Below are 21361 nucleotides of genomic sequence, written 5' to 3'. Positions count from 1 at the left end.
GTATATTCTGTTATCCGGGTCTATGTCCCCATGTTGTATATTCTGTTATCTGGGTCTATGTCTCCATGTTGTACATTCTGTTATCCGCGTCTATGTCCCCATGTTGTATATCCTGTTATCCGGGTCTATGTCTCCATGTTGTACATTCTGTTATATGGGTCTATGTCTCCATGTTGTAGATTCTGTTATCGGGGTCTATGTCCCCATGTTGTATATTCTGTTATCCGGGTCTATGTCTCCATGTCGTATATTCTGTTATCCGGGTCTATGTCCCCATGTTGTATATTCTGTTATCCGGGTCTATGTCTCCATGTTGTATATTCTGTTATCGGGGTCTATGTCTCCATGTTGTATATTCTGTTATCAGGGTCTATGTCTCCATGTTGTATATTCTGTTATCCGGGTCTATGTCTCCATGTTGTATATTCTGTTATCCGGGTCTATGTCTCCATGTTGTATATTCTGTTATCCGGGTCTATGTCCCCATGTTGTATATTCTGTTATCCAGGTCTATGTCTCCATGTTGTATATTCTGTTATCTGGGTCTATGTAACCATTTTGTATATTCTGTTATCTGCGTCTATGTCTGCATGTTGTACATTCTGTTAACTGGGTCTATGTCTCCATGTTGTATATTCTGTTATCTGGGTCTATGTATCCATGTTGTATATTCTGTTATCTGCGTCTATGTCTCCATGTTGTATATTCTGTTATCTGGGTCTATGTATCCATTTTGTATATTCTGTTATCTGCGTCTATGTCTGCATGTTGTATATTCTGTTATCAGGGTCTATGTCTGCATGTTGTATATTCTGTTATCAGGGTCTATGTCTCCATGTTGTATATTCGGTTATCCAGGTCTATGTCTCCATGTTGTATATTCGGTTATCCGGGTCTATGTCTCCATGTTGTATATTCTGTTATCCGGGTCTATGTCCCCATGTTGTACATTCTGTTATCGGGGTCTATGTCTCCATGTTGTATATTCTGTTATCTGGGTCTATGTCTCCATGTTGTATATTCTGTTATCCGGGTCTATGTCTCCATGTTGTATATTCTGTTATCTGGTTCTATGTCTCCATGTTGTATATTCTGTTATCCGGGTCTATGTCCCCATGTTGTACATTCTGTTATCCGGGTCTATGTCTCCATGTTGTATATTCTGTTATCCGGGTCTATGTCTCCATGTTGTATATTCTGTTATCCGGGTCTATGTCTCCATTTTGTATATTCTGTTATCCGGGTCTATGTCTCCATTTTGTGTATTCTGTTATCTGGGTCTATGTCTCCATGTTGTATATTCTGTTATCCGGGTCTATGTCTCCATTTTGTATATTCTGTTATCTAGGTCTATTTTACCCATGTTGTATATTCTGTTATCCGGGTCTATGTCTCCATGTTGTAAATTCTGTTATCCGGGTCTATGTCCCCATGTTGTATATTCTGTTATCCGGGTCTATGTCTCCATGTTGTATATTCTGTTATCCGGGTCTATGTCTCCATGTTGTACATTCTGTTATCCAGGTCTATGTCCCCATGTTGTATATTCTGTTATCCAGGTCTATGTCTCCATGTTGTATATTCTGTTATCCGGGTCTATGTCTCCATGTTGTATATTCTGTTATCTGGGTCTATGTCTCCATGTTGTGTATTCTGTTCTCCGGGTCTATGTCTCCATGTTGTGTATTCTGTTCTCCGGGTCTATGTCTCCATGTTGTATATTCTGTTATCCGGGTCTATGTCCCCATGTTGTATATTCTGTTATCGGGGTCTATGCCTCCATGTTGTATATTCTGTTATCTGGGTCTATGTCTCCATGTTGTATATTCGGTTATCCGGGTCTATGTCTCCATGTTGTATATTCTGTTATCCGGGTCTATGTCTCCATGTTGTATATTCTGTTATCTGGGTCTATGTCTCCATGTTGTGTATTCTGTTATCCGGGTCTATGTCTCCATGTTGTGTATTCTGTTCTCCGGGTCTATGTCTCCATGTTGTATATTCTGTTATCCGGGTCTATGTCCCCATGTTGTATATTCTGTTATCGGGGTCTATGTCTCCATGTTGTATATTCTGTTATCTGGGGTCTATGCCTCCATGTTGTATATTCGGTTATCCAGGTCTATGTCTCCATGTTGTATATTCGGTTATCCGGGTCTATGTCTCCATGTTGTATATTCTGTTATCCGGGTCTATGTCCCCATGTTGTACATTCTGTTATCCGGGTCTATGTCTCCATGTTGTGTATTCTGTTATCTGGGTCTATGTCTCCATGTTGTATATTCTGTTATCCGGGTCTATGTCCCCATGTTGTACATTCTGTTATCCGGGTCTATGTCTCCATGTTGTGTATTCTGTTATCTGGGTCTATGTCTCCATGTTGTATATTCTGCTATCCGGGTCTATGTCTCCATGTTGTATATTCTGTTATCCGGGTCTATGTCTCCATGTTGTATATTCTGTTATCTGGGTCTATGTCTCCATGTTGTATATTCTGTTATCCGGGTCTATGTCTCCATGTTGTATATTCTGTTATCTGGTTCTATGTCTCCATGTTGTATATTCTGTTATCCGGGTCTATGTCCCCATGTTGTACATTCTGTTATCCGGGTCTATGTCTCCATGTTGTATATTCTGTTATCCGGGTCTATGTCCCCATGTTGTATATTCTGTTATCCGGGTCTATGTCCCCGTGTTGTATATTCTGTTATCTGGGTCTATGTCTCCATGTTGTATATTCTGTTATCCGGGTCTATGTCTCCATGTTGTATATTCTGTTATCCAGGTCTATGTCTCCATGTTGTATATTCTGTTATCCAGGTCTATGTCCCCATGTTGTATATTCTGTTATCCGGGTCTATGTCCCCATGTTGTATATTCTGTTATCCGGGTCTATGTCCCCATGTTGTATATTCTGTTATCTGGGTCTATGTCTCCATGTTGTACATTCTGTTATCCGCGTCTATGTCCCCATGTTGTATATCCTGTTATCCGGGTCTATGTCTCCATGTTGTACATTCTGTTATATGGGTCTATGTCTCCATGTTGTAGATTCTGTTATCGGGGTCTATGTCCCCATGTTGTATATTCTGTTATCAGGGTCTATGTCCCCATGTTGTATATTCTGTTATCCGGGTCTATGTCTCCATGTCGTATATTCTGTTATCCGGGTCTATGTCCCCATGTTGTATATTCTGTTATCCGGGTCTATGTCTCCATGTTGTATATTCTGTTATCGGGGTCTATGTCTCCATGTTGTATATTCTGTTATCAGGGTCTATGTCTCCATGTTGTATATTCTGTTATCCGGGTCTATGTCTCCATGTTGTATATTCTGTTATCCGGGTCTATGTCTCCATGTTGTATATTCTGTTATCCGGGTCTATGTCCCCATGTTGTATATTCTGTTATCCGGGTCTATGTCTCCATGTTGTATATTCTGTTATCTGGGTCTATGTAACCATTTTGTATATTCTGTTATCTGCGTCTATGTCTGCATGTTGTACATTCTGTTAACTGGGTCTATGTCTCCATGTTGTATATTCTGTTATCTGGGTCTATGTATCCATGTTGTATATTCTGTTATCTGCGTCTATGTCTCCATGTTGTATATTCTGTTATCTGGGTCTATGTATCCATTTTGTATATTCTGTTATCTGCGTCTATGTCTGCATGTTGTATATTCTGTTATCAGGGTCTATGTCTGCATGTTGTATATTCTGTTATCAGGGTCTATGTCTCCATGTTGTATATTCGGTTATCCAGGTCTATGTCTCCATGTTGTATATTCGGTTATCCGGGTCTATGTCTCCATGTTGTATATTCTGTTATCCGGGTCTATGTCCCCATGTTGTACATTCTGTTATCGGGGTCTATGTCTCCATGTTGTATATTCTGTTATCTGGGTCTATGTCTCCATGTTGTATATTCTGTTATCCGGGTCTATGTCTCCATGTTGTATATTCTGTTATCTGGTTCTATGTCTCCATGTTGTATATTCTGTTATCCGGGTCTATGTCCCCATGTTGTACATTCTGTTATCCGGGTCTATGTCTCCATGTTGTATATTCTGTTATCCGGGTCTATGTCTCCATGTTGTATATTCTGTTATCCGGGTCTATGTCTCCATTTTGTATATTCTGTTATCTGGGTCTATGTCTCCATTTTGTGTATTCTGTTATCTGGGTCTATGTCTCCATGTTGTATATTCTGTTATCCGGGTCTATGTCTCCATTTTGTATATTCTGTTATCTAGGTCTATTTTACCCATGTTGTATATTCTGTTATCCGGGTCTATGTCTCCATGTTGTAAATTCTGTTATCCGGGTCTATGTCCCCATGTTGTATATTCTGTTATCCGGGTCTATGTCTCCATGTTGTATATTCTGTTATCCGGGTCTATGTCTCCCTGTTGTACATTCTGTTATCCAGGTCTATGTCCCCATGTTGTATATTCTGTTATCCAGGTCTATGTCTCCATGTTGTATATTCTGTTATCCGGGTCTATGTCTCCATGTTGTATATTCTGTTATCTGGGTCTATGTCTCCATGTTGTGTATTCTGTTCTCCGGGTCTATGTCTCCATGTTGTATATTCTGTTATCCGGGGGTCTATGTCTCCATGTTGTGTATTCTGTTCTCCGGGTCTATGTCTCCATGTTGTATATTCTGTTATCCGGGTCTATGTCCCCATGTTGTATATTCTGTTATCGGGGTCTATGCCTCCATGTTGTATATTCTGTTATCTGGGTCTATGTCTCCATGTTGTATATTCGGTTATCCGGGTCTATGTCTCCATGTTGTATATTCTGTTATCCGGGTCTATGTCTCCATGTTGTATATTCTGTTATCTGGGTCTATGTCTCCATGTTGTGTATTCTGTTATCCGGGTCTATGTCTCCATGTTGTGTATTCTGTTCTCCGGGTCTATGTCTCCATGTTGTATATTCTGTTATCCGGGTCTATGTCCCCATGTTGTATATTCTGTTATCGGGGTCTATGTCTCCATGTTGTATATTCTGTTATCTGGGGTCTATGCCTCCATGTTGTATATTCGGTTATCCAGGTCTATGTCTCCATGTTGTATATTCGGTTATCCGGGTCTATGTCTCCATGTTGTATATTCTGTTATCCGGGTCTATGTCCCCATGTTGTACATTCTGTTATCCGGGTCTATGTCTCCATGTTGTGTATTCTGTTATCTGGGTCTATGTCTCCATGTTGTATATTCTGTTATCCGGGTCTATGTCCCCATGTTGTACATTCTGTTATCCGGGTCTATGTCTCCATGTTGTGTATTCTGTTATCTGGGTCTATGTCTCCATGTTGTATATTCTGTTATCCGGGTCTATGTCTCCATGTTGTATATTCTGTTATCCGGGTCTATGTCTCCATGTTGTATATTCTGTTATCTGGGTCTATGTCTCCATGTTGTATATTCTGTTATCCGGGTCTATGTCTCCATGTTGTATATTCTGTTATCTGGTTCTATGTCTCCATGTTGTATATTCTGTTATCCGGGTCTATGTCCCCATGTTGTACATTCTGTTATCCGGGTCTATGTCTCCATGTTGTATATTCTGTTATCCGGGTCTATGTCTCCATGTTGTATATTCTGTTATCCGGGTCTATGTCTCCATTTTGTATATTCTGTTATCCGGGTCTATGTCTCCATTTTGTGTATTCTGTTATCTGGGTCTATGTCTCCATGTTGTATATTCTGTTATCCGGGTCTATGTCTCCATTTTGTATATTCTGTTATCCGGGTCTATGTCTCCATGTTGTAAATTCTGTTATCCGGGTCTATGTCCCCATGTTGTATATTCTGTTATCCGAGTCTATGTCTCCATGTTGTACATTCTGTTATCCAGGTCTATGTCCCCATGTTGTATATTCTGTTATCCGGGTCTATGTCTCCATGTTGTACATTCTGTTATCCAGGTCTATGTCCCCATGTTGTATATTCTGTTATCCAGGTCTATGTCTCCATGTTGTACATTCTGTTATCCGGGTCTATGTCCCCATGTTGTACATTCTGTTATCTGGGTCTATGTCTCCATGTTGTATATTCTGTTATCCGGGTCTATGTCTCCATGTTGTTTATTCTGTTCTCCGGGTCTATGTCTCCATGTTGTGTATTCTGTTCTCCGGGTCTATGTCTCCATGTTGTGTATTCTGTTCTCCGGGTCTATGTCCCCATGTTGTATGTTCTGTTATCCGGCTCTATGTCTCCATGTTGTATGTTCTGTTATCCGGCTCTATGTCTCCATGTTGTATATTCTGTTATCCGGGGTCTATGTCCCCATGTTGTATATTCTGTTATCGGGGTCTATGCCTCCATGTTGTATATTCTGTTATCTGGGTCTATGTCCCCATGTTGTATATTCTGTTATCCGGGTCTATGTCTCCATGTTGTATATTGTGTTATCCGGGTCTATGTCCCCATGTTGTATATTCTGTTACCGGGTCTATGTCCCCATGTTGTATATTCTGTTATTCGGGTCTATGTCCCCATGTTGTATATTCTGTTATTCGGGTCCATGTCCCCATGTTGTATATTCTGTTATCCGGGTCCATGTCCCCATGTTGTATATTCTGTTATCCGGGTCCATGTCCCCATGTTGTATATTCTGTTCTCCGGGTCTATGTCCCCATGTTGTATATTCTGTTCTCCGGGTCTATGTCCCCATGTTGTATATTCTGCTATCCGGGTCTATGTCTCCATGTTGTATATTCTGTTATCCGGGTCTATGTCCCCATGTTGTATATTCTGTTATCGGGGTCTATGCCTCCATGTTGTATATTCTGTTATCTGGGTCTATGTCCCCATGTTGTATATTCTGTTATCCGGGTCCATGTCCCCATGTTGTATATTCTGTTCTCCGGGTCTATGTCCCCATGTTGTATATTCTGTTATCCGGGTCTATGTCTCCATTTTGTATATTCTGTTATCCGGGTCTATGTCCCCATGTTGTATATTCTGTTATTCGGGTCCATGTACCCATGTTGTATATTCTGTTATCCGGGTCCATGTCCCCATGTTGTATATTCTGTTCTCCGGGTCTATGTCCCCATGTTCTATATTCTGTTATCCGGGTCTATGTCTCCATTTTGTATATTCTGTTATCCGGGTCTATGTCCCCATGTTGTATATTCTGTTATTCGGGTCCATGTACCCATGTTGTATATTCTGTTATCCGGGTCCATGTCCCCATGTTGTATATTCTGTTCTCCGGGTCTATGTCCCCATGTTCTATATTCTGTTATCCGGGTCTATGTCTCCATTTTGTATATTCTGTTATCTAGGTCTATGTCCCCATGTTGTATATTCTGTTATCTAGGTCTATTTTACCCATGTTGTATATTCTGTTATCCGGGTCTATGTCTCCATGTTGTAAATTCTGTTATCCGGGTCTATGTCTCCATGTTGTATATTCTGTTAACCGGGTCTATGTCCCCATGTTGTACATTTTGTTATCCAGGTCAATGTCCCCATGTTGTATATTCTGTTATCCGGGTCTATGTCCCCATGTTGTATATTCTGTTATCGGGGTCTATGCCTCCATGTTGTATATTCTGTTATCTGGGTCTATGTCCCCATGTTGTATATTCTGTTATCCGGGTCCATGTCCCCATGTTGTACATTCTGTTATCCGGGTCTATGTCCCCATGTTGTATATTCTGTTATCTGGGTATATGTCTCCATGTTGTATATTCTGTTATCCGGGTCTATGTCTCCATGTTGTATATTCTGTTCTCCGGGTCTATGTCTCCATGTTGTATATTCTGTTATCCGGGTCTATGTCTGCATTTTGTATATTCTGTTATCTAGGTCTATGTCCCCATGTTGTATATTCTGTTATCTAGGTCTATTTTACCCATGTTGCATATTCTGTTATCCGGGTCTATGTCTCCATGTTGTAAATTCTGTTATCCGGGTCTATGTCTCCATGTTGTATATTCTGTTATCCGGGTCTATGTCTCCATGTTGTATATTCTGTTATCCGGGTCTATGTCTCCATGTTGTACATTCTGTTATCCGGGTCTATGTCTCCATGTTGTATATTCTGTTATCCGGGTCTATGTCTCCATGTTGTATATTCTGTTATCCGGGTCTATGTCTCCATGTTGTATATTCTGTTATCCGGGTCTATGTCCCCATGTTGTATATTCTGTTATTTGCCTCTATGTCCCCATGTTGTATATTCTGTTATCCGGGTCTATGTCTCCATGTTGTATATTCTGTTATCCGGGTCTATGTCTGCATTTTGTATATTCTGTTATCTAGGTCTATGTCCCCATGTTGTATATTCTGTTATCTAGGTCTATTTTACCCATGTTGTATATTCTGTTATCCGGGTCTATGTCTCCATGTTGTATATTCTGTTATCCGGGTCTATGTCTCCATGTTGTATATTCTGTTGTCTGGGTCTATGTCTCCATGTTGTATATTCTGTTCTCCGGGTCTATGTCTCCATGTTGTATATTCTGTTATCCGGGTCTATGTCCCCATGTTGTATATTCTGTTATCCGGGTCTATGTCTCCATTTTGTATATTCTGTTATCCGGGTCTATGTCTCCATGTTGTATATTCTGTTATCCGGGTTTATGTCCCCATGTTGTATATTCTGTTATCCGGGTCTATGTCTCCATGTTGTATATTCCGTTATCCGGGTCTATGTCTCCATGTTGTATATTCCGTTATCTGGGTCTATGTCCCCATGTTGTATATTCTGTTATCGGGTCTATGTCTCCATTTTGTTAATTCTGTTATCCGAGTCTATGTCTACATGTTGTATATTCTGTTATCCGGGTCTATGTCCCCATGTTGTATATTCTGTTATCCGGGTCTATGTCTCCATGTTGTATATTCTGTTATCCGGGTCTATGTCCCCATGTTGTATATTCTGTTATTTGCCTCTATGTCCCCATGTTGTATATTCTGTTATCCGGGTCTATGTCTCCATGTTGTATATTCTGTTATCTGGGTCTATGTCCCCATGTTGTATATTCTGTTATCTCGGTCTATGTCACCATGTTGTATATTCTGTTATCCGGGTCTATGTCTCCATGTTGTATATTCTGTTATCCGGGTCTATGTCTCCATGTTGTTTATTCTGTTATCCGGGTCTATGTCCCCATGTTGTAGATTCTGTTATCCGGGTCTATGTCCCCATGTTGTATATTCTGTTATCTGGGTCTATGTCTCCTTGTTGTATATTCTGTTCTCCGGGTCTATGTCTCCATGTTGTATATTCTGTTATCCGGGTCTATGTCCCCATGTTGTATATTCTGTTATCCGTGTCTATGTCTCCATCTTGTATATTCTGTTATCCGGGTCTATGTCCCCATGTTGTATATTCTGTTATCCGGGTCTATGTCCCCATGTTGTATATTCTGTTATCCGGGTCTATGTCCCCATGTTCTATATTCTGTTATCCGGGTCTATGTCTCCATGTTGTATATTCTGTTATCTGGGTTATGTCCCCATGTTGTATATTCTGTTATCGGGGTCTATGTCTCCATGTTGTGTATTCTGTTATCCGAGTCTATGTCTCCATGTTGTATATTCTGTTATCCGGGTCTATGTCCCCATGTTGTATATTCTGTTATTTGCCTCTATGTCCCCATGTTGTATATTCTGTTATCCGGGTCTATGTCTCTATGTTGTATATTCTGTTATCCGGGTCTATGTCTCCATGTTGTATATTCTGTTATCCGGGTCTATGTCTCCATGTTGTACATTCTGTTATCCGGGTCTATGTCTCCATGTTGTATATTCTGTTATCCGGGTCTATGTCTCCATGTTGTATATTCTGTTATCCGGGTCTATGTCTCCATGTTGCATATTCTGTTATCCGGGTCTATGTCCCCATGTTGTATATTCTGTTATTTGCCTCTTAGTCCCCATGTTGTATATTCTGTTATCCGAGTCTATGTCTCCATGTTGTATATTCTGTTCTCCGGGTCTATGTCCCCATGTTGTATATTCTGTTATCCGGGTCTATGTCTCCATGTTGTATATTCTGTTATCCAGGTCTATGTCCCCATGTTGTATATTCTGTTATCCGGGTCTATGTCTCCATGCTGTATATTCTGTTATCGGGGTCTATGTCTCCATGCTGTATATACTGTTCTCCGGGTCTATGTCTCCATGTTGTATATTCTGTTATCCAGGTCTATGTCCCCATGTTGTATATTCTGTTATCCGGGTCTATGTCTCCATGTTGTATATTCTGTTATCCGGGTCTATGTCCCCATGTTGTATATTCTGTTATCTGGGTCTATGTCTCCATGTTGTATATTCTGTTATCCGGGTCTATGTCTCCATGTTGTATATTCTGTTATCCGGGTCTATGTCTCCATGTTGTATGTTCTGTTATCTGGGTCTATGTCTCCTTGTTGTATATTCTGTTATCTGGGTCTATGTCTCCATGTTGTATGTTCTGTTATCTGGGTTTATGGTGTCATGTACCTTTAATTTTCCATATTGTTGGCTGTTTTATTCTGATGTATCGCTCCATACTCTCTTTTCTGGGTCTATCTCTTCACAAGACTGATATAACAGGGAGCTTAATTCAGAGCAAGATTGTTACATTGGGTGAATGATTAGAGGAGGCGACTCTGCTTCATCCGCTGGTCACTACTCACCTGGGCCGTTACCTGTAGGGATCCCCTCCATCCGCCGCTCATCACCCCTCACATCCGCCCCCGGAGCCGTAATATTGGGCACATCTTCACCCTGTCAGACAAATATTGTAAAGTCACCAGCAATCCTGTGGAAAGTGTTAGATGAGCAGAGAAGAGCAGTAATCGGCAGGGCGAAAACTACGAGTAATGGGAAGGAACCAAGCAGAAACTTGTCCCTCACAAAACAGAGCGACGTTTCAAGCAAGTAATAGCAGACTGTTCCCTGCATACACAGCTCTACTACTCTGTGCCTGAGCCCTGCGGTGCCCACCCTTTCTGCTAGGTCGCTGTGAGGACAGACTGCAGCTCTCTACACACCGAATCAATGCACAGTGGTGGTCAAAGGTTCTTAAACACCTCAATGTTTCCAGTTCTTACCGATATTTCCAGTTTAATGTCCCCAATGTACTTTGAAATGGTGGGGCTTCCGAGGGGTTATGGCTGCTGGACTGCAGAGCTTTGATCAACGAGGGCCCCACAGCCACTTCTATGTGATATATTTACCGCAAAACAGGCCTCATCTGTTGCAGAAGCATCCAGGGTGCCGCGGGAGGGAATCAGAACTATGGCCGGACTAGAGATGTCTGGCAGTCCACGGGTCGGGACCAAGATGGTGCGGCCAGAAGCTCGCAGGGAGGCTCTCTTACACCTGAGCGCACAAACTTAAAAGGAGATAATGCAAAGTAGCTGCTGTGATCCATCAATTAATGAGGCTTCCCTGCTACTCTGCGCTCATGTGCTCGACAAACCAGGAATGTCTACCGGAATCTGAGCAGACCCTTCACAGTAAGTCATCGTCTTTCCAGCCACACGGCGGGCACAGCCTCTTGTCCCTCTACTAGCCTAGCAAAGCCGAGAGAGACAGGATCCAAATAAGTGCCTGGAGCAGAGGTGACTGAGCAACGTTGACTAAAGCTACATCACGAGCGGAGACCGACATCTTAGATAGCATACCAGTTAATGAAGCGTCTCTCCAGATACCTCTACGAAAGCGTTACAAATATCTATCACCACATTTCACAGCTCATTCACCCCTTAACTCGGCCACAGCTGAGGCAGAGAGAAGAATTTCCCATGTGGAGACCAAGATGACGGAGTCTGCAACTTCTCATATCAACCTCACAGACGTACAAGATACTCTACAATCTGAATCATCTCAGAAGAAAAGTGGCCAACTTAGTAGACAGGTCATCAAGTTCGGAGGGATCCCATAAATTGTTGCTGTGAGTGGATGAACATCTTAGCCGTCTCTCTTATTCCGTGTGCTTCCTGTCTCGTTTCTGTTAGTTGTTCCTTCTAGATACCAGGATGTTTACAAACAAACGTCAGCGTCCTTGGATAGAAGCCTCATCATAGGCAGAATACACATCCACTGGACTGTGGTAAGCTCATGAGAACAGCGGCCCCTGCCTAGAGATATGCAGCATCAGCCATTGAGAACAGCGACCTCTGCCTAGAGATAAGCCTAGTCAGCCCGTGCGAACAGCGGCCTCTGCCTACAGATACGCTATGACAACCCGTGAGAACAGCGGCCTCCATCTAGAGATATACTGCATCAGCCAGTGAGAACAGCAGACATTGCCTAGAGATATGCCGCGTCAGCCAGTGAGAACAGCGGCCTTTGCCTAGAGATATGCCGCGTCAGCCAGTGAGAACAGCGGCCTTTGCCTAGAGATGCACTGCATCATCCAGTGAGAACAGCGGCCTGTCTACAGATATGCCGCGTCAAGCAGTGAAAACAGTGCCCACTGCTTAGAGATATGCCGCGTCAGCGTGCAAGAACAGCGGCCACTGCCTAGACATATGCTGCATCAGCCAATGAGAACAGCGACCTCTGACTAGAGATATGCCGCGTCAGGCAGTGAAAACAGCATAAACTGCCTAGAGATATGCCGTGTCAGCCAGTGAGAACAGTCGACCTGGTCTAGGGTTATGTCGAGTCAGCCCATGGAAACAGCAGACTCTGCCTAGAGATATGGCGCATCAGCCCGTGAGAACAGCGGCCCCTGTCTACAGATATGCCGCGTCAAGAAGTGAAAACAGCGCCCACTGTCTAGAGATATGCCGCGTCAGCCTGTAACAACAGCGGCCACTGCCTTGAGATATGCCGCATCAGCTCGTGAGAACAGTGGCCACTGTCTAGAGATATGGCGCATCAGTCCGTGAGAACAGCAGCCCCTGCCCAGAGATATGCTGCATCAGCCCTTGAGAACAGCAGCCCCTGCCCAGAGATATGGCGCATCAGCCCGTGAGAACAGCAGCCCCTGCCCAGAGATATGGCGCATCAGCCCGTGAGAACAGCAGCCCCTGCCCAGAGATTTGCTGCATCAGTCCGTGAGAACAGCAGCCCCTGCCCAGAGATAATGCGCATCAGCCCGTGAGAACAGCAGCCTCCGTATAGAGATATGCCGTGTCAGGCAGTTAAAACAGCATCCACTGCCTAGAGATATGCCACATCAGCCCCTGAGAACAGAGGCCACTTCCTAAAGATATGCCGAGTCAGCCAGTGAGAGCCGCAGCCTCTGCCTAGAGATATGCTGCATCAGCTTGTGAGAACAGCGGCCTCTCTGTAGAGATTATCAGCGTCAGCCAGTGAGAACAGCAGCCTCTGCCTAGAGATATGCCGTGTCAGCCTGTAAGAACAGCGGCCTCTGCCTAGATATATGCTTTGGACCCCCCACACACAATGTAGCACCCACATTATATCCAAACAGCGCAATTGTGATAACATGTCTGCTGCCTCCCTAGAAGATGCGTGTGTATATATTATATATATTTATATACATACTCGTTGTCAGCAACATTCCTCCCCTAAACAGAGTAAATTATATATACATACACTCATTGGAACACCGCACTAAATGGATTGGATTTCAGAAAGGCAGATTTTAACGGACTCAGAAAGAGGAGAGGAAGAATCCAATGGCTGGATGTTCTGAAGGACAAAAATGTCCAAGAAGGTTGGGAAATATTGTGGAATGAGATTCTCAAAGCACAATCGTTACCGATCCCTAAAAGAAGGGAGAATGGGAAGCATTTAAAGAGACCAGAATGGATGAACAACACAGAACTTGTACACATGTTAGAGGAAGAAAGATATGTTTATCAAATGGGAAGAGGGGGGGAATATCTAAAGAAGAATATAATGGGGTCTGCAGAAACTGTAGGGCAAGTGTCAGAAAAGCTAAAGCTGGTAATGAATTGAGGCTTGTAAGAGAGGCCAAAAGCAATAAAAAAGGATTTGGGGATTAAAAACAAAAGAAAAGTCTAAGATGCTATTGGATGCTTACAGGATGAAAATGATGAATTGGTTAAGAATCATGTTGAGAAGGAAGAACTTTTAAATTCCTATTTTGTATCTGTTTTCTCTCAGAAAGTAGATGTAACATCAGCTGATCTTCCCTGCGCTATTGGGGGATACATGAATGCAGGCTATCTGTAAGCAGAGAGATGGTGAGGGAACACTTAGCTAACTTACATGAATTCAAGTCTCAAGGTCCAGAGGGATTGCATCCTAGGATACTAAAGAAAGCAGCAGATGTAATTGCTGAATCACTTGCCATAATCTTTGAAAATTCCTGGAGAACAGAAGTCCCAGAAGATTGGAAAAGGGCAAATGTTGTCCCTATTTTCAAAAAAGGGAAGAAGGTGGATCCAGGAAACTACAGGCCTGTGAGGCTGACTTCTATACTGGGAAAGATCTTTGAAAAAATTATTAAGCAGCATGTATGCAAGTACTTGGATGGGAATGGAGTAATTAACCAGAGTCAGCATGGGCTTGTAACAAACAAGTCATGCCAGACTAATCTAATTTCCTTCTATAACAGACTCACCGACTGGGTTGATCAGGGAAATGCGGTGGATATAGTATATCTTGACTTTAGTAAAGCAGTTGACAAAGTATCTCATACCATACTTATTGTGACAAATGACCAAATCTGGGATTGACAAGGCAACTGTTAGGTGGATTCACAACTGGCTGAGTGACCGTACTCAGAGTGGTCATAAATGGCTGCACATCCAAGTGGAAGAATGTATCAAGTGGGGACCACAAGGCTCTGTCCTAGGCCCAGTGTTGGTCAACATTAGGGATGAGCGAGCATACTCGGAAAAGCACTACTCGCTCGAGTAATGTGCTTTATCCGAGTATCGCTGTGCTCGTCCCTGAAGATTCGGGTGCCGTTGCAGCTGACAGGTGAGTCGCAGCGGGGAGCAGGCGGGAGAGAGGGAGAGAAAGATCTTACCTCCGTTCCTCCCTGCTCTCCCCTGCAGCTCCCCGCTCCGTGCCGGCACCCGAATCTTCAGGGACGAGCACAGCGATACTCGGATAAAGCACATTACTCGAGCGAGTAGTGCTTTTCCGAGTACGCTCACTCATCCCTAGTCAACATTGTTATAAATGATCTGGAGGAGGGAATTGTGGGAAACTGATCAAATTTGCCAACGACACAAAGCTAGGAGGGATAGCTAACATTAGGAAAGAGAGAGAGTATTCAAAAAGATCTAGAGAAGCTTGAACAGTGGGCGGCAACTAACGGAATGGTATTTAACAAGAGAAATGCAAAGTCCTACATCTGGGCAAGAGAAATGAAAAAAGTACATACAGAATGGGAGGAATTGGGCTAAGCAGCAGCACATGTGAAAAAGGCTTAGGTATACTAATAGATCATAGACTGAACATGAGTCAACAATGTGATGCAGCAGCCAAAAAGGCAAACACAATTCTGGGATGTATTAGGAGAAGCATAAAGTCTAGATCACGTGAGGTCATTATTCCCCTATACTCTTCCTTAGTCAGACCAGTTCTGGCCACCCCACTTTAAAAAAGGCATAGACAAACTGGAGCAAGTTCAGAGAAGAGATACCAAGATGGTGAGCGGTCTGCAAATCATGTCCTATGAGGAACGGTTAAAGGATCTGGGAATGTTTAGCAGAAGAGAAGGCTGAGAGGAGACTTAATAGCTGTCTACAAATATCTGAAGGGCTGTCACACTGCAGAGGGATCAGCCCTATTCTCATCTGTACAAGGAAAGACTAGAAGCAATGGGATGAAACCGAAAGGGAGGAAACACAGATTAGATATTAGACAGTGAGGGGGATCAATGAGTGGAACAGGTTGCCACAGGAGGTGGGGAGTTCTCCTTCAATGGAAGTGTTTAAACAAAGGCCGGACAGATATCTGGGATGATTTAGTGATCCTGCACTGAGCAGGGGGTTGGAGCCGGTGACCCTGGAGGTCCCTTCCAACTCTACCTGTCTATGATTCCGGGAAATACAAAATAAACAAAAACAGACATCTCAACAAGCTGAAGAACTTTTTCAATATAGATAAACTCCAAAGTCATTTACTCCGGAATTAGCAAAGGAAATTAAAAAAAAAACAAAGCCCAAATTTACTCAAAAACCAATAAAGCTGGAAAACTTTTAGCTTCCCATCTTAAAGCCCAACAGTTCAAATTACGCAGGCCATATCAGCTAGATCGAAATAATAAAGGAAAGCTCACTAACCCAAAGACGTAGCGAGCACCTTTAGAGATTATAATAAGTTTATATAATTTAAAAGATAATCCTGTCATGTTCCCAGCAGATGCACCGATTCCTGCCAAAGCTTAGCTTACCTCCCTTCTCTGAACCTCAGACAGAAATCCTCATTTCTTTACCATCGGGTAAATTACCAGACGGGTTTACAGATGTCTGCTATAAGACGTTGTGAGATATTCTATCCCCATACTTGTGTAAAACCTTTGAGTTACCAACAGAAATAGGTTCTTTTTCCAAACCAGCATGCTTTAACAGTTACCTGGAAAACATCTAGATGTTCCCCAACATTTCTGACCCACATTGACGTCAAAATGTCTGCAGGAATACCAGCTACCAGATTAGCATCTATTTTACTGAATTTGATCTTGGAAGACCCAGTCGGATTTGTGAAGGGTAGACAAGCTCCAGATAAGACCAGGCGGGTCCCAAGTCTGACACGATACCAAAACAACAAAAGTCCCCGTGGTGTTCCTCACTCTGGATGCTGAGAAGGCATTTGACCGTATAAACTGGGCATGAGAAGAAATGGGTTTTGGTGGTCCGTATTCTAAAGCAGTATCTTCACTGTGTTCAAATCCATCTACAAAGTCTTTACCAATGGAGCCCCCTCAGATGATGGCACCAGGCAGGGATGCCCGTTGTCACCACTAATATTTATCTTACCCTTAGAACCATTAGCACAAGCCCTCACGGAAAATACTTCAATCCAAGGAATACAGATTGGAGATTGCTACCATTTAATATCACTACACATGAACAATATCATATTGACGATGACAGACCCCATATCTTCTCTGGACAACACATTAGAGGTGATGAAAAAGTTTGGCCAAATCTCCTACTACAAAATAACACCCCAAAATCTCCAATCTTGCCCATGAACACCTCCAAGGACGTACTGCACTACTTACATAGCACGCGTTTGTTTGACCGGCAGACTGATGGCATAAAATCCCTGTGTATAACTCCAGCCACCAACATAAAGGCCTTTATCACTGTAACTTTCAACCTTTGCTAAAAACATTACAGGACAGAGCTCAGAGATGATCTAAGTTTGAGATGTGGTGGCTAGGAAGAATAGCTACTTTTAAAATGCCTTTATTGCTGAAATTACTATATCTGTTCCGCACTCATCCTATTGATCTACCACAACACTTCCTTACAGCCGTCAACAAGATGGCGCAATGTAAACCTAACTAAAGACTGTTGGGTGGGAGGCCCAGACCCCCCAGACATCCAAGATTATTATCTAGCTACGTTTCCTAACTAGCTCCCTGGGTTCATATTGAACAACAATTAGCTTCTCCTATCTCTATCCAAATATTACTAGTCATCCCCCGATGGGATTGGCCGTTACCCTCCTTATTTTCTTCATTGACCTGCCTATCCTTAAAACCATGGAATGATGGCAGAGGCTTGTGAAACCTCAGAATGCACTCCCAAGGTAGTATCTCTCTACAGGTACTCCGACATGTTATTCCTTACTGGAATATATCAAAGTGACCCGTATTGGGCATGTTCACCCTCACACACATTTCGCAAGGGGAATCTCTTGTCTCTTCTGATCTACTCCGATCTCACTATTCTTTGCCTTCAGAAGACCTCTACAAATATTCACAAATACATTTCATAAACTTTCATAACTGAATAGTGACCCAAAAATATTCAAAATACTTTCCCAGGGTATAACGCCATATATACAACGTTGCAGAACCGTGCTCACTTCCAAAATGTGTATCCATTAAAAGAATGAGAGAAAGAGCTAAGCCATACATTTAGTGGCAAAGAGTGGAAACAAGCTTTAACTTTGACCAAAGCACCTAAATGTAACCCACGTGTTGAAACATTATTGAAGATCTTATTAGGATGGTATCATCCACCAGTCTGTCCGGCTCAAATGTACCCAAGTTACTTGTCTGACTGCTGGAGGGGCACATTGTTACATTGTTTCAAGCTCACCTGTAACACCCTCACATTTCTGAAACGTCACAACTTCTGCAAAGTCTAGACAAATTGCAGCCCCTGAATAACCCACTGATCGCTCGTTTACTCTTTTTGTAAACTGACTGATAATTGTTACTCCGAACACAAGCATTAGGCGCTGAGCCCTCCCCTGTTTAGCCCCATAGCTACATTGCTATATTTATCCTATGAACCCATTAAAAAGCTATCTGTGTTCGCTTTAGGACATAGGCTTGTAAACATATAGCAAACTATGCACCATATTTGAATATTATATTGTATTTGATGTCCTGTTTCTTGGCTTGTTATATTTTGTTCTGTAAAAGAAAAAAAAATCTAATAAAAAGTTATTGAAATAAAAAAAATTACTTTGAAATGAAAGCAGAGAACAAATAAACAAGTGAAGATGCATAAAAATAATGGAGTAACTCCGTCCCCCCACATTACATCTAGATTTGTGACTCCGCCCAGTTGCCCCTCCAGCTGATAGTACGGCTTTACACCATCGAGGCAATCTTTCTACAACCACATTCAGATGTTATTCAGAGATTTCCTCCCAGCATTGTTGCAGAAGTTCCCACAAATGTGCTGCACTTCTAGGTTGCTCTGCTTTCACCCTTCTGTCCAGTCCATCCCAAACAAGCTCTATGGGGGTTTACATCTGGAGACTCTGCAGGCCATTCCAATTCTTTGAAGCCTATTGACTTCTTGTCTTCTTTAGTAGTTCAGAAAGAACCGAGAGGTATGTTTTAGACCATTGTCTTGCTGTAATATGAACTCCTGACCAACTAGGCGCACACCAGAGGGTATTGCATGTTGTATATCTGCTGTGGTAGCCCTTTTTGTCCAGTGTACCAGTCAGCTTGTGCAAGTTGCCAACTCTGGATTTAGCAATAGAGCCCCAGACCATCACACCACCTCCATGAATGACAGTTGGTGTCTCACACTCAGGAACCTTTCACCTACTCGACAGCGTACAAAAGCCCTGCATGATGCACCAAAGATATCACATTTTGATTCCTCAGTCCATAAGACCTTCTTCCACCCTTCAGGAGTCCACTGGAGGTGCTGCTCTGCCCAGGTAAGTCTTTTCCTCTTTTGCAGTCTTGGCCGTGGCTTTCTTACGGATCCTCCATTGGTCAGAACTGCAGATAGAAGTCTTCTCTTCACAGCTGAAATGGGAACTTAGTTATTTTTTACTGCATTAGGGTGACTACCCACTACAGTCTTTTTTACTGCGAAATTCGCAGTGGTTTTTTTTTCTACAGGGGTCTATGGGACTTGTAATGTTAAAAATCGCGATCGCGTAAATTCGCAATTTACCTGTGCTTGAGGGTTTTGTGCTGCGAGGCGCCGATCACACAAACTGCTGAATCCCAAACACTTGTCATGTGATTCTGTAGTGGCCTTTGGTCGGCAGGCCTCTTCCTGTCAGTTTCCAAGTGCCTTTTGATGGTAGAGGAATCTGTACTGACGGCCACCTTGCAGTTCTTGGCAGTTTCTCTGTAGGACTGATCTACATGTCTAAGGGTTATAACTGTCTGTCCTCTTTGGTTAATTGTCTTTTTCTTGCCATCATGATACAAATGTAGTCTATCTTGAAGAGCAAAACTGTCCAAATTAGAGCCCTAGAGGGCTTATTGCAGTCTGTTCCAATACTGGTTATATAGAATAAGAGGGTTTAAAAGTAATCTATGAAAATTGAGACCTATAGGAATATTTGCATTCACTTTCAAACCATTATTTGCTTTCTGTGCTGCAGAGCAGGCGTCCTTGATGTGTTCCTTGAGAAAGCCCTTTGGTTAAAATCATAAATTCAGACTAATGTTGCACAGAGATGAGCGAGCACCAAAATGCTCGGGTGCTCGTTGCTCGAGTCGAACTTTTCGTAACGCTCGAGAGCTCGTTTCGAGTAACGAACCCCATTGAAGTCAATGGGCGAGTCGAGCATTTTTGTATGGGACCGATGCTCTGCATAGGTCATGACTTGTCAAACACCAGAAAACATCAGAAAGTCATGGAAACACCACAGAAATGGATAGGGAAGGGCAGGGGCAGCATGCATGGTTGCATCTGAGGCTCCCAGGTACCACTATTAAGCCAAAATGGGAGCAAAAGTCTGGCGTCACCCCCCTAACAATTTACTTCGGACAAACCCTCATTAGCAAGGCACACGGGTTGGTACATCTTAGCTAAGCACCACACTACCTGCAACCAAGGACAATCACTGCCTGCGGGTGACACCGCTGCCTCTTCTCCTGGGTTACATGCTGGCATTGCTGTTCAACACCCCCGCACGATCCTGCGTCCACAGCGCACACAAAAGTTTCCCTGCGCAGTGTTCAGCTGCCCTCATGCCACATGCTCAGTTCATAGCCACACCACCCTCATGTCGATTTATAAGTGCGTCTGCCATGAGGAGGAACCGGAGGCACACACTGCAGAGGGTTGGCAGGGCCAGGCAGCGACCCTCTTTGAAAGTGTGGGCAATAGCCCACAATGCTGATGAGAATTGATGATAAATTGACGTACGATCATCATTCCAATCCCATGCCATCTCCATCACAAAATTGTCAGGAGCTTCAAACGTGGGCATAAAGGGGACTCAGGTGCCAGCACTTCTACACATTTCCACAATGCAGCAATACTCTGTGTGGGAAGCACGTGAGCGGGCCCAGGGTCAGGCTCGGTCCCAGCCTCCACCTTGTGTGACCCAAGGTGCCGTGAGTTACATAGCAATGGGAAATCCATGTGTCCCCACATAATTCATTCTGTGTAGGTGTCAGATAGCTCAACACCGCAATGGGAAGTCTTTGAGTTCCTTGGACTCGCCTATGATGTCAGTGCACAAAGATGGTATTACACAAGAAGAAATCAGAGCGCCCAAACATGGCAGAGTTTCACCCCGCCTAGGACCTCGGCCCACATTTCTACCCTAGTCAGTCAGTGTATTTGTGCCAGACAAGTAAAACACCACAATGGAAAGTCCTTGTGCACCCACAGCATAGGCAGACCCCAGTAACATTTCTGTAGCAAGATAATAGGCAGGCCGCAGTAACATTTCTGTAGCAACAGTATAGACAGACCCAGTAACATTTCTGTAGTAAAAGTATAGGCAGACCCCTGTAACATTTCTGTAGCAAGAGTATAGGCGAACCCCTGTAACATTT

The 21361-nt window shown here is 43.1% G+C and overlaps 1 protein-coding gene across 4 annotated transcripts in view; it reads right to left on the bottom strand.

Annotated features, from left to right (window-relative positions):
• Window positions 1-21361, bottom strand: part of LOC136627260 (zinc finger protein 84-like) — a 159748-nt gene that overhangs the window by 2854 nt on the left and 135533 nt on the right. For all 4 annotated transcript variants that reach the window (XM_066602200.1, XM_066602203.1, XM_066602201.1 and 1 more), the window contains one exon: window positions 10650-10740. In XM_066602200.1, the coding sequence (XP_066458297.1) occupies window positions 10650-10740 (91 nt within the window). The remainder of the gene's footprint in view (window positions 1-10649; window positions 10741-21361) is intronic.

The sequence above is a fragment of the Eleutherodactylus coqui genome, chromosome 5 (assembly GCF_035609145.1).
Source record: "Eleutherodactylus coqui strain aEleCoq1 chromosome 5, aEleCoq1.hap1, whole genome shotgun sequence".
In the NCBI taxonomy this organism is placed as follows: Eukaryota; Metazoa; Chordata; class Amphibia; order Anura; family Eleutherodactylidae; genus Eleutherodactylus; species Eleutherodactylus coqui.
Note: the sequence above shows the minus strand (reverse complement) of the source record. Positions and strands in the feature narration are given on the sequence as shown.